The sequence below is a fragment of the Bos indicus x Bos taurus genome, chromosome 13, assembly GCF_003369695.1.
Source record: "Bos indicus x Bos taurus breed Angus x Brahman F1 hybrid chromosome 13, Bos_hybrid_MaternalHap_v2.0, whole genome shotgun sequence".
Taxonomy (NCBI): Eukaryota; Metazoa; Chordata; class Mammalia; order Artiodactyla; family Bovidae; genus Bos; species Bos indicus x Bos taurus.
The window spans coordinates 71,218,763-71,232,708 of NC_040088.1; the positions used below are offsets into that span (position 1 = coordinate 71,218,763).

The following is a 13,946-nucleotide window of genomic DNA, read 5'->3' on the forward strand; positions in this document are numbered from 1 at the left end:
TAGCCAAAGGCCTAGAAGCATTGAAATGCACCCTCCTTGGTGCACTGAAAAACCGCAAGATACAAATTAGATCCCACAGGTTCTCGATAAGAGAAGACACAGAGCATTCAAAAGCCAGTGCCTGAGTGGGACACAGGTCCTGTAGTGACCTGGGACCATCTGCAAGGCCTGGGATAGGATGAGTAGGATGAAGCAATTTGTTAAAAAAAAAAAAAAAAAGCAGTGTCCGGTAGCTCACATCATTCGCTCCCTGATGGCTCTCATTTTTCTTCTGATCTAGGCAAACCACCATGTTCTTGGTGTTGTAGCAAAAGGGAACAAGCCAACCCACGCCTCGCCTCCTTTAAACCCCTTCATCTGGCCTTGCTAAGGCAAACAAACCACAGAGCACGCCTGCAGGTTTTGAGTTGTTCACCCCAGGCCCGACCCTTCAAGTCCTCCGGGGACAGGGCGCCCCGGCCTCGGGGGCGGGGCGACACGAGGGGCGGGGTCAGAGGCGAGGTAGGGATTTCGAGGGCGGGGCGCCAAAGGCAAGGGGCGGGGCAAGGGCGGACGCGGCGCCAGAGGCAGTGTTACGGGGGCGGAGCCTCGGGGCGCAGCCGGAGGACTCGCGGCCCCCGCGCCGGACGGGGAGGGGCGGGGCGGAGGGGAAAGGCCTGGGGGGAAGAGTCGGGTCCCAGCTTGGGCCCCGGCTCCCCGATCCAGTTTTGCCCGCGGCCTGGAGCGATCGGAGCGCAGCGGCCCGGCCGGCACCCACGTCCATCGGAGCGCCCAGAGCCCGCGGACCCCGGCGTCGAGCTCAGCGGCGTCCGACTCCGGCGCGTCTCTAGCCGCCATGGCCGCGGCCGCGGGCCTGCGGGCCTTGGGAGCGAAGGGGTCGGGGTGGCTCCGGCGCGGTCCGTGGGCTCCGCTCACCACTGGCTTCTGCAGCGGGGGGCCGGCCGGGATCGGGCGGCCGGAGCCGGGGCCGCGACCCACCATCGCGCGGCAACAGGACGGCATCAGGTCAGCGGCCCGCCTGGGTGCGGGGCTGTTCCCCGGGGGGTGGCCAGCGGGACCCAGGAAGAGAGAGGGGCGCAGGAGGCTGGCTGCCAACCGTGCCACCCACGCAGAGTCCAGAGCGGCTCCGTCGGTGGTCAGCTCCGCCCGCCGCAGAGTCCAGTTTATCTATCGCAGTCCATCTGTTCGGCGGAGTGTCCGACGTGAAAAGAATCCGCGGATGCGGCGTTTACAGAGGTCCCTTGCCTGGGCTCAGTGGCCTCTGGGACCCTGCAGGATTCACACCGAGGATTTAAGTGGGGCTGCCTGCGACGGTGCCAGCACTGCCCCTAAACCCCAGAGCGAGTCGACCTCGCACTTGGACTCAGCGTGGGCAGCCTTGTGGGAGGCTCCTCCGCTGCTGTGCCTTTGAGAAAGCCCTTCATAGAGGGCTCTGGGCCTCACAAACTTGACGCGGCTCCAAGGCGCCGTCAGGCTTAGCGGAGCTGCTCCTCGGCCTGCAGCCAGAAGTGCCCACGTGGGGGCGGTAAATAAATAGGACGAAGGACACACTGCACTGAGCTCTGCCCTTTGGCTCAACAAGCCTAAACCTCTTTTACAAAAACAGACCTGGGCACACACTTGAAACTGGACGGTGGAGTGGTAAGGGCAGAAGGCCTTCAGCTCCATCCAGGCCTCACCTTGACGTTTGCCTGGCCCAAGCAAGAGTGCCGAGGAAGGCCTATCTGACATGTCTTGAGTATTTAGACCTTACAAATTAAGCAAACTGCAAGATAGGCCAATATATTTCCTTCTCTCCTGACAAGTAGGCAGTCCTAAAATCTGGTGTATGTGAGTGCTCAGTGCTCAGATGTGTCTGATTTTTTGCCACCCCATGGACTGTAGCCCAGCAGGCTCTTTGTCCATAGAATTTTCCAGGCAAGAATACTGGAGTGGGTTGCCACTTACTTCTCCAGGGGATCTTCCCTATCCAGGGATCGAACCCACATCCCCTGCATTAGGCAAGGTTTCTTTACCAGCTGAGCCAGCAGGGAAGCCCAAGATTTGGAAGGCTCTTTGAGTCCTCAGGCTCCAAGGAGCTCCCCTAAAGCAGTGGAGAGCACTCTTGGCCTGTAGCTTTGTTCTGTTCTTCCCACCCTGCCCTGGCACCCCTCACCTCTCCCCCACTCCGTCCTGATGCTCTGCTGGGGTCTTGGCACACAGGTCCCAGACATCCTGTGCAGCATGCCCACAGTATCTACTCCTTCACCCCCTACACTCAGCTGCTCACAACCACCCCGTAGGCCTTAGGGTGCCCCCTGCAGAGCCATGGAATTCCAGGGTTTCAGGTGACTGCAGTGGGGTGTGGAAGGGTGTGGGGATTTCCAGGTGCACACATCTCAACATCCCACTGGACTCCTTGCTTGCCAAGAGGGGTACCGCTGGAAGGGGGCCTGTCGGAGCAGAGTTCTCCAAAGTGCAGGGCCAGGGCAGGAGCCCTACTTGCCCATTTTTAAGGGCAAAGTAGGGCCCTTAAAAAACTGTTTCTTCAAATCTGGCCCATTTGGCATGGCAGCCAGATGACAGAAGATGTTTTTGATTATCCAGTGGATGTGTGTGTTCTCAGTCCCTCAGTCGTGTCCGACTCTGTGACCCCATGGGCTGTAGGCCATCAGGCTCCTCTGTCCCTGGGATTCTCTGGGCAAGAATGCCAGAGTAGGTTGCCATTTCCTCCTCCACAGGATCTTGCCAACCCAGGGAGCAAACCCACATCTCCAATGTCTTCTGCACTGCAGGTGGTTTTTTTTACCACTGAATCACTGGGGAGGCTCCCTGGTTCTCCAGAGGTAAAATAAACATAAATAAGAAAGGAGGATGTCAGGAATGGTTTAATAGGAAGGAAGGCAAGCCAGCACTAAAGCAGAACAATGTCAGGCGCTAAGGGGTGAGCTGCAGCAACTCACTGAAGTGTCCCTTTCAACAGCTGCCCCTGTGCTGCCTCCTGTGAGGGCCAGTGCTGAGTGTGGTGCTGCACACTCCTCACCCGCAACCCTCCCTACAGCCACCAGGTGTTATAGATGACGTCATCCCCGCTTGACTGAGGAAATGAGTTCAGAGGACGGCCTGCTGGAGGCCACACAGCTAGGAGGCAGGAGGGCTGACAGAGAAAGGCCCATCTGCCTCCAAAGCTGCCTCCACTCTTGCTGAGCCATTCCAGGGTGCTCGCCACTTGGGTTTAAAAGAGAAGCCAGGAAACTAGACGAGGTGAAAATCCACGGCAATTGGTGGAACTGGCCTTGCAAAATAGAAGTGCTCTTTTTGGTCATGAATTCAATCAACAGATTCATGTTGAGTGTCTCCTCCGCATGGGAGCCTGGCAGCGTCTTGCCCCACAGACCTGTGAGTGGTTTATGGCAACGGGATAGACTCCAGGCAGCTCACTGAAGCATCTACAGGGACCATCTCTTGCCTCGTAAATGGAAAGATTACATTTTTATCACCTGCCCTGGTGGTGACCTTACTCTTAAAGAGATCCCCTTTCAAAAGGGGTGGTGTTAAAGCTCTGGTGCAAGACAAGGTAGCCGCTGGGGAATTCAGACCAGCAAGATTCTCAGGAGGTGTTATCCACTGGGTTTCATGACCTTTGACATAGAATGGAGCAATCGGGTCTCAATAACCCATTGAATAGCAATCCAGGATGGCTTTCTGAGATAAGCAAAGATAGAGGGTTTGTTTGGTCACTGGGAAAAGGAGGCTTAAGGGGCACCTTGGCGGGAGAGTCCAGAAGCCATGCTAGTGAACTTGTGGGTCTGGAGCTCAGAGGTTTGAACTGAGGCAAAGATTGGGCGTGGTCAGCACAGAGGTGTAGCTGATGCCAAGGCCACAGGGAAGCTGCCTGGGAGGAGTGTAGGGAACAAGAAGAGAGAACCCTGAGGATCGTGGCATCTAGAGGTGAGCAGAGGGCGAGGAGCCCATCCCCAAAGTCAGGAAGAAGTGGCCGGAGAAGCACCAAAAAAACGAGAGAGGAGGAACGTGCTTCCAGAAGGCAGGTGGGATTAGTTGGGTTTAGTTCTGGCAATCGGGATTCTCAGTGGCAACAGCCTTAGTGGAATGGCAGGAACAGAAGGCTGGTGATACGGGGCTGAAGAGCAAACTCGCAACTCAGAGCACTCTGACAGGGTGTGTGACGCTCAGGCCAAAGGATTACCGGGACACACAACACCAAGGGCATCTGAGGGCTGGCGTCTTTGTACACAATTTTGCCCAAGGCCTTAGGATTTCATTTAAGCCTATGTCACTGATGGGAGGGCAGCTTTTTAGGTTTGTCACAGGGAGCACACTAATTATTTTACTGCAAGGTTTATCAGCGGTCTCTCTCCACCGCCGCCAGAATATAGGTTTCTGGGGCTGTCAGCATATCAGCTGTGAGTCATTTTTGTGCTCAGGAGAGAGTATGAGAAACCAAATGATGACCATCACAACCACCTAAAGACAGCAGCAAAACCAATGTGGCATTCCAGAGAAAATGGTTACTCTTAATGCTCCAAAATAAATTCAGTCATCAGTGGGTTTCCCAGAAAGCAGAGGCACAGAGGCTATTTAAGGAAGACGCCAGGTGACACAGCAGTGGAAATACCAGGTGCAGAGTGAGGAAGGCAGAAAAAGCACAGCCGGGGCCGGCTGGGAACCAGAAGACACGACCACCACCTGGTGTCTAGCTTGTGACTGTCCCTTAGAAGAGCAAAAACAAGACATTCTGCGTGCAGGCAGCAAGGTGACAAGCCAGGTTATTACCACCAGCTCATGGAGGACCATAAAACAGCAAGCAAGCCTTTGAACACGGGTTTTTCAGGGACAACATGGCCGGGAGACCCTCTTGCTGCAACAGTTCTGCACGTAGCACCCCCTTCTCAGACAGCAGGAATAGTTTGCTGGCTTACACAGTGTCACTACAGGAAAGGTAGGGAGACGCACGTGCCGGCTGGCGTCTGCACCTCGGCTGCCTCTTCCATGGTGTGGGTGGGAGGCGATTTGGGGGCGTATTTTCATTCCTGGCTCCTTTTCTGCCTATTCTTTCTGAAGAACAATGGAAAGAAGCAGGCGTGTCGGCCTCCATGCAGCCACTCAGCCTGGGTGGTGATTATGCTGGAACTCCTATGCCTTGCCCTTTCTGTGGAGGTGGCAGTAATAGTTCTGAGACAGACTTGGGAAAAAAAGGGAAACAACTCGAGAGCAAGGGGAGGAAAGCCTCCACATTTCAGGTAGTCCCCTTGTTGTGACTGAGCTGTCACTCCAGAGACTTGAAAAACCCTCTCAATGGCCTCTGAGTGCCCACAGCTCTCTTTTCCAGGGTTTTAAAAATAGGTCCCCAACCCCTCCTACATTGCTGGTAGGAATGTAAATTGGTGCAGTCACTATGGAGAACAGTACGGAGGTTCCTTAAAAAACTAAAAATAGAACTACCATATGACCTGCAATCCCACTCCTGGGCATATATCGGAGAAAAACACGATTTGAAAGGTTACACTCACTCCAGTGTTCATTGCAGCACTGTTTACAATAGCCAAGATATGGAAGCAACCTAAGTGTCCATCAACAGAAGAATGGTAAAGAAGATGCGGGGCATATACATACATACATACATATATATATATATATATATATATATATATATATATATATAGGAATATTACTCAGCCATTAAAAAGAATGAAATACTGCCATTTGCAGCAACATGGAGAGACCTAGAAAGTGTCATGCTGAGTGATGTAAATCAGAGAAGGAGAAATATCATATGACATCCCTTATATGTGGAATTTAAAAGGAAATGATACAAAAGAACTTAATTACAAAACAGAAAGAGCCTCACAGACTTAGAAAATGAACTTACGGTTGTTAGAAGGAAGGGATAGTTAGGGAATTTGGGATGAGCATGTACACACTGCTATATTTAAAATGGATAACCAGCAAGGACCTTCTGTATAGCACATGAAACTCTGCTCAGTGTTACCTGGCAGCCTGGATGGGAGGGGTTGGGGGAGAATGGATACATATGTGTGTATGGCTGAGTCCTTTCCCTGTTCACCTGAGACTGTCACAACTTTGTTAACTGGCTACACCTCAATACATAGTACAAAGTTAAAAAAAAAAACCAAACAGCTCCCAAATTGCAGCAGGGGTCCTCAGCAGCAATTGTTTTGACTGGCACACAACCCAGTAATTATAAAATGTTCTTTGCAGGAGCATCGTCTTGAGTGATCCAAAGAGGAGAAATGCGCTGTCATTGGCCATGCTGAAATCTCTCCAGAGCGACATCCTTCATGAAGCTGAAAGCCAGGATCTGAAGGTCATTATCATTTCAGGTATTGATGAAATGTCCATCCTCAGCATTCTGCAGAACCCAGAAGAGGTGTCTCAAATTTCTTTAGTTAACTAGGGCATTATCCTAAAGTTGTACTGACACTATCTGCTGTGGAAATTATAGCAAACATTACTGTGCAGTAAAAGTATATGTTTCCATTTTTGGTGGATACTGAACATTGCCACATGAGGCTATGCTGAGATCTGATGTCCTCGTGGGCCCTATGCGATGGGTTTAATCGCCAATCCTTTTGGTAGAGTGCCTGGTTGGCTGGGACCAGGCTGTTAGGACGTATGATGGGTTTGTCTTCCAACTCTTACCGGGCTCTCAGCTGAGCTGTGCAGCCTTCTTCAGTGGTGCCAGAATGCCTGCCAGATTTTGCCCAGTTCTTTCCTGGCTCTTTTTTCCAGTAAGAATTTTTAGCAGATGAGCTGGTGGTGGTGGTGGTGGTATAAATAAGAGCAACATCAGTATTTTAAAGCAGCCACAGACAAGTAATATGGAAACTGCTCTGTAATGCTTTTGTATTTCTTTAATTAAGGATCAGTGTTTCTGGAGAATGTGACCTTCTATCAGTAGTTGAATATACATTTTCAACTGTTTTATGTGGTGAAGAAAAAAGAAATACAGCTGGTAGAGATCAGCAGTCCTCTGACTGCTGTAACCCAGATACGTCGAAGGCAGCTCACTTCCAAACGACTCTGTTCTTTGGCTTGCTTAAAGGGAACAGCACTTCCTGTCACAACGGCCATGATCAGAGGAAATGTAAAATGTTCCCAGCTCATCATGGGATCACATTTTGATGTTGTTGTTAATGACAATGACAATTAAACCACCTCCTCAGGCCCCTAGTTTATAAAATAAAGGGATTCTCTTCACGCCCCGACCTTCCTGATTCCAGCCTTGGGGCAGACTGATGGACAGGGATGCTGCCAAAGGCTCTGGTGGATTTCCGTGGCCCTGCATGAGTTGATACACTCAGGACAGGCCAAGTCTCAAAAAACAAAGCTGAGACCAAAGGGACAACTCTGAAGATGGCTGGTTGCTGAGCTCAGTTGGTTACCAAGCCTTCTCCTTTACATAATGCACATTTTCACAGGTCTCCACCAGGGACCTTTTTAGAGCCTCACCCTGTGCTGTCATCATAAAATACTGGCTATAGCTCTTCCAGCTAACTTGAATTATTCTTATCAAAATCAGGCCATTAACTTTCTCTAAAGCTGTTTCCATAGTGAAAGAAATATAAAAAAGAAAAGAAACAACTTTCTCTAAGTGTCCAGAGCATCAATTCGATCACTCCCTGAAGTTATTCAGTAGACAGGTAAGTGACTGTCCAGCTCTAGCTGGACATCTTTGTATTTTCTTTTCTCAACTGGAAATGTTGCAGCTGAAGGGCCTGTATTTTCTTCTGGACATGATTTAAAGGAACTGACGGATGAACAAGGCCCAGACTATCATGCAGAAGTATTTCAAACTTGTTCTGAGGTAAGCCAGGGTGATGGTCAACATTGCAAGCCTGAGAGTGATAACTGTATTAAATACTGAATTAGGCTTCTATTTTACAGATAAGTATTTAAGCTATGATATGTCACCACTGTAGAACTACTGAAACCCCTGTGGTCACTGGTGAACCCTTCATCCAAGCAAATATTTGGTTTCAACTTTTCAGAAGTGACTGTGGTTGGCATTTGATCATGCAATGCTGCCACTAAGAGTTGCCATCCCTGCCTTACGGGGTACATCTTGGTACCCACGTCTTAAGTAAGAAATAGAGAGTGGGACTCTACCTTTTTAGAAAAGAAGGACCTAAGATTATTAAAATCTTTAAAGTTTTAAACTAAAACAACTCTGTCAACGGAAAAGAGAGCATTCATAACAATAATGATTTTAAAAATGATTTCCAAACCCTTCTTTCAACTAACTTTTATAATCACTGCCTCCCAAGTAGGAAAATTAACCTCTTCATTTTTCCTCTTCTCCCTTTTTCTGTCTCTTTAACCACATTAAGAAGGGAAATTGACAACAGATATAGAGGAGGAAGCGGGTTCCTTGGTGGCTCAGTGGTAAAGATTCTGCCTGCCGATGCAAGAGACGCTGGTTCAAACCCTGGGTGGGGAAGATGCCCTGGAGAAGGAAATGGGAACCCATTCCAGTATTCTTGCCTGGAAAATCCCATGGATAGAGCAGCCTCGCAAGCTACAGTCCAGGGGGTTGCAAAGAATCAGACACAACTTAGTGACTAAACAACATCAACAACCTATAGGAGGAAGAACAAAATTGGGGATGACTTATACATGTATCAGATCAACCGGATAATCAAAAATATAGAATCCACCTTAAGTAACACACTGTCCATTTAGTGAGCATCTCCTGAGCGCCTGCTGTATGCTTACTCGCAAGGTACTGAGGGAAACAGAAGGAAAAGAGAATTTCCAGCCGACCTGAAAACTGAAAATCGACTTGAGAAAGATGTATAAAGCAGTTTCATAACCTGAACCCTAGGATTACTTCACCTAATTTCTCCTTCATACATTGACTTACTCATTCATTTCTTTGGTCATTAATGATGCAACAAATACTTGAGGAGACCTTCAATGTAGACCAGACAGAAGTGAACATCAGAGAGGGGAAGGGGAAGGTGATTGGGATACGTTCTTATTTTCCTTGCCCTTCCAGAAACCCCCAAGGAGATCATAGTTTTCATTTTGTGGAGGGACAAACCTGAAAAGTGATTGACTTGACTTCATAGAGATGAAAGCAAGTCAGAGCCAAGACTTGGTCTTTCGTTTCACATTAATAATGTTTATGGGACATTCTGCTGTTTGTTTGCTAGGACTCGGTGCTTTTAAAAGTTATTTTCCTACTGATATGTTTCACCAAATATAAAATCAGCAAAGAGAACCAGCAGAGCCCTTCCATCTTCCCCTAAATGGCCTGCTTTTGTTACTTTGCTGTGATACCTTAATGAACTGAGAACTTAAACAGTCAGCAAAGGGCCACAGGGGAGCCGAGCTTCTTCAGGGGACAAAGGCGAGGTTTCTTGGGCTTCTACCATATGGATGCCGCCAGATTGCTGAAAAAGACAGACAGGACCTTGTCCTGACATAGCAAAAGAGAAGTTGTATTGACTTCTTTAAGACTTTGTCTAAGAAAATCAAATCATCCCGATAAGTCTGAGCACCATGAACTTGTGCAAGATTTCAGTTTGCAAGTGTAACCAGCAGGCACATTGGAGCAGAATGAGGCCAATACTTCCTTTTTGTTCCTGCATGAGAAGAGGTGAGGGCTTCCCTGGTAGCTCAGACGGTAAAGAATCCACCTGCAATGTGGAAGTCCTGGGTTTGATCCCTGGGTTGGGAAGATCCCCTGGAGGAGGGCATGGCAACCCACTCCAGTACTGTTGCCTGGAGAATCCCCATGGACAGAGAAGCCTGGTGGGCTGCAGTCCATAGGGTCGCAAAGAGTTAGACATGACTGAGCAAATAAGCATGCACGAGAAGAGGGGATGGTAGAAAGGAAGGAAGATCTGTGGACTGGCTCCGCATCTGATTTTTATAGTAGATTTGTCACAACACAGGTGCCTCACGAGGGTTAATTACTTACACATCAAGAATGGGGCAAATTGAGAAGGAGAAGAAACACTTGGTCAAGGTAGGATATTTTTAATGTTAGTGATCTACTGGATTGCCTAAGTATCACTCACCAGCTCATGTGAAATCTCAGGCCTTCTTAGACGAAAGGTGGGAGACAGACTGTGCTGCCCAAGTCACAGCCAACGGACTTTTCATACCCTCAGTTGATCAGGCAACAGATGACACTCAGAGCTGAAACAGCCTTTTCTGTCTTTGCAGTCAGACCTCAGACCTCAGAAGCTCTTCTGCAGCCTCCTGGCTACCATAGTCCCCACCATCCCCACCCTCACTTACAGGCACAACCCCCCTAAACCTACCAGCAATTTGGATGGGGGTACAGATGTGCATTCCTCTGGAGGAGGGCCATTAGCATTTACCAGAATCTCAAAAGGTGACCCCCTTGAAGTCAAGAATATGATATCATATCCCCAAATATACAATTAGTCATTTTAGAATAAAGCAGACAAGTGCCAAATGTTCATGAACACAAACGGTGAGTTCCTTAGGCAAAACTCGGGAACCCATGAAGGTCATTTTCCCTGGAGTGGCTGCTGGGAAGCCAACCCAGAGTCCCTGCTCCTCTCCGTCCAGCCAGGGTTGAAGGGCAAACATTTTGACACTGAAGTTACCATAGCAACACAATCGGTTAAGCATGTCAGGGAAAAGATGGAGAAATTAGCCAAGTTATTTCATAAGCTGCAAAAATAAGTTAAAGTTCGGGAGATTTGAGGGCAGGGGTCTCACACGACCCAGTTTCCGGCTCCCCTCTCTGTGCACTTTGGAATTTTACTTTGATAACAGCAGGGTGTTCCCCCCATCTTAGTAGAAGTGAGAGAGAATCACAGTGGCAACTGGAGAAGTGATCAGTAAGGAAGTCGCCTCCCAGCTTTTAACATGAGAGCTCCACGCTGCCATCGTTGAAACAGGGCTACTTGTTTCCCACAGTCACTCAACCCTCTTCTCTAGGGGGGTTGTGAGCAGAGTGGTCCAGGGGACAGCACCCTTGCTGAAGTCATGCTCAGGGTCAGACTAGGGACCTGGAGTCGGACAGAGACTGCTCAGACCCCACAGCCCCACTCTTGGGTCTGATGGCCTTAGGGAGTCACTTGTCTGGTGAGCCTTGGAGTCCTGGTTCCTTCCTCCTGGATCTCAAGGAGACCAAATCATACAGTCTGATTCACAGTCGAAATTTCATGCAACTTATTCTCCTTGGTCATAGAATCTGATACACTTATGGATTTGAGAAAGGCTCTGAACAGTAAAATCACATAAAATAACAAGCTTTGACATCCACCTCACTCTTGGATGAAAGTGAAGCAGGTGTGTTTGCTCCTCAGGTCATGATGCTGATCCAGAACCACCCAGTCCCCATCATCGCCATGGTGAATGGCCTGGCCACCGCAGCTGGGTGTCAGCTGGTTGCCAGCTGTGACATTGCCGTGGCAAGTGACAAGTCCTCCTTTGCCATGCCGGGCGTGAACATAGGGGTCTTCTGTTCCACCCCCGCAGTGGCCTTGGGGAGAGCAGTGCCGAGAAAGGTGACAACCCCCTGTACCCCCCACCCCTCCCCCAGCTGCGATCCTTGAGTGTCTGTGAGGGTCAGTTCCAGAACTTTCTTGTTGAAAGTACAGTGTGAGTCAGGACATTCTGCCCAAAGCAGAGCTGGCTAATGTACTAATGTCTTGTGTCAGGAGGTTATCCCTGTAGCTGTCAGTTTGTAAGTCATTGTTTTTCACTCTTGCCGGCCCCTCAGTACAGCTGGTTGTTTCCAGATTTGCTTTGCTTTCATAAAGGCCAACATCTTTTGCACTCATGTGAAATGCAATTGAGACAGTTTCATTGCACAGAAAGGCTGCATCTGAGCTGTAATAGCATGGTGACATATGCCAGTATAAGAGGCTAGGACACTGTGTCACTGGCTTCCTGTTTGCTGACCATCTGTCCCGCTCCAGAATGCTTTGAAAGGAGCTGATACGTTGAGTGTGTCACTTCTGCGGTGGCTGCAGGAACGTCCTGCACGTGGTGTGCTGAACGTGCCCCAGAGCTGTTCTGCCATCATTGACCTGAGTGAAGTCCACTTTCTTCACAAAGCTTTCCTCCTTCCTATAACATTGTAAGAGCGTTTACTGACCATCTCAAGTAAAAACTGGTGGTTTCCTCATTCTAGAAAAACACATCCTCATTCTCAATTGAAAATCTGTTTTTAAAGGAGGGTCAGATTCATAGGGCTTCCCAGGTGGCACTAATGGTAAAGAATCTGCCTGCCAATGCAGGAGATGTAAGAGACGGGGGTTTGATCCTTGGGTCAGGAAAAATCTCCTAGAGGAGGGCATGGCAACCCACTCCAGTATTCTTTCCTGGAGAATCCCATGGACAGAGGATCCTGTCAGGCTACAGTCCATAGGATCGCAGAATCAGACATGACTGAATTGACTTAGCATGCACGCATGCAGATTCATAGCAGGTGGGGAACCTAAACTGCTTTCTAGAATATATTATCCATTTTAGCATCAACTAAGAAAACCAGCAGTTGCTCATAGCCTGAGGCACAAAAGAAATGAGACCCAAGGGAAATCAGGCCGAGGGACCAAGTTCAGGGGCGCACTTGCCTTCCATGTGCCTCCTCGTTAGCTTTTACAGAAATATGTTTATTAGAAAATTCTGATCACAGGTACCTACAAACACCCACACCATGAAAACCAGCTGGACATGGGCTCCACGTGAGAGAAGGTGACCCGCAGAACACAACAGCTTGCTCCAGTATCCTCAGAGTCAGGGGGTGTCTAGATCCCACCAGGATACACATTTACCTTAAATGTTATATATTCAATAAATACTTAAGTCCCTATTCAGTGCCAGGACCTTAAATTAAAATACATCACAAAGATATTGTCAGAGCTTATGAACAATTTTATAATTGTTATAATTGCCAGTCAAATCTCATCTCCAGGACTTTTGCAAATTAAAGGTGGTGGCTGTCTGCTTGGCCAACCTGCCACTGCTCAGTTTCAACCCCTGACATTCTGGAAGGTTCTGTGTTGAGGCCTTTGAAACCTTTAAATCAGCCATACTGTACAGATACGAATCTGCTGCTGTTTAGTTATTCAGTCATAACAAACTCTTTTGCCGATCCCATGGGCTGTAGCCTGCCAGGCTCCTCTGTCCATGGGACTTCTCAAGGCAAGAATACTAGAGTGGGTTGCCCTTTCCTTCTCCAAGCTAAGACTCTATTCTTTCTCAAAACAAGGCTTAAAATCTTAAAATCTCTTAAAATCAAGGCTTGCAATTGAGTCCTAGAAACTTACAGGTTGGTCATATGTGTCAACTTTTAAATTCGTTTTTCAGAAGACAGAAGGGCGAGGGGGCGGGGAATGCGACAAAAACAGGCCTTAAATTCCAAGGGAACCGAACCAAGCGGCTTAAACCTCACCTGAGGCGTGGCCCCTCTAAGAGGAAAACCAGAGAGTCGTAGAAATCTAAACCTGACCCAGACACACCTGCCTGGTCGATGCTTGCCTGCACCCCTCGGGGACATATTGTTACAGCGGCCACCGACTATACCGGTGACAGGGCCGCATCCCCGTGCACATCCGCCAGGAAGCAATATGGCAAAACCTTTGCAAACCTAGCCGGTGCTTTTGCACACTGGCCCAGCCTGGAAGCTCCGCCCCTTTCACGCGGCTGCGGTAGCAGGCGTGTGTCGCCAGTGCCCTCTGCTGGTCATCGTAAGGAACTGCCCAGCTGTGAGGTGGCTGCCGCCTTTTGTCCACCGGACCAGCAACCGTGGCGAGGACCTCTAGTGTGCCAACCAGACTGAACCTGGGCGTGAATCATTTCCCCCATGTGCAAAGTGTCCCCGCCCCTGGCGTGACTTCAGCATGCACCTTCATTGCACCTTATAAACAGCCTTCCTGGTGCGGCTGCTCCCTCCCCCAGAGCTGGCCTCTCCCAGCCCCTCAAATAGTAGGTACCAG

The 13,946-nt window shown here is 49.2% G+C and overlaps 2 protein-coding genes across 5 annotated transcripts in view; one reads left to right on the forward strand and one right to left on the reverse strand.

The window, feature by feature from the left end:
• Nucleotides 1–411: 411 nt before the first annotated feature.
• Nucleotides 412–837, reverse strand: LOC113902736 (basic proline-rich protein-like). Its single transcript, XM_027558131.1, has one exon. It carries the CDS (start codon nt 835–837, stop codon nt 412–414), a length of 426 nt encoding a protein of 141 aa, XP_027413932.1.
• ECHDC3 (enoyl-CoA hydratase domain containing 3) overlaps nt 626–13,946 on the forward strand; it is a 38,718-nt gene continuing 25,397 nt past the window's right edge. For 2 of the 4 annotated variants that reach the window (XM_027560208.1, XM_027560209.1), the window contains exons 1-4: nt 626–1,005; nt 6,220–6,341; nt 7,728–7,825; nt 11,310–11,510. In XM_027560208.1, the coding sequence (XP_027416009.1) occupies nt 836–1,005; nt 6,220–6,341; nt 7,728–7,825; nt 11,310–11,510 (591 nt within the window). In that variant the 5' untranslated portion in view covers nt 626–835. The remainder of the gene's footprint in view (nt 1,006–6,219; nt 6,342–7,727; nt 7,826–11,309; nt 11,511–13,946) is intronic. The other 2 variants (XM_027560206.1, XM_027560207.1) reach the window with 2 other exon arrangements.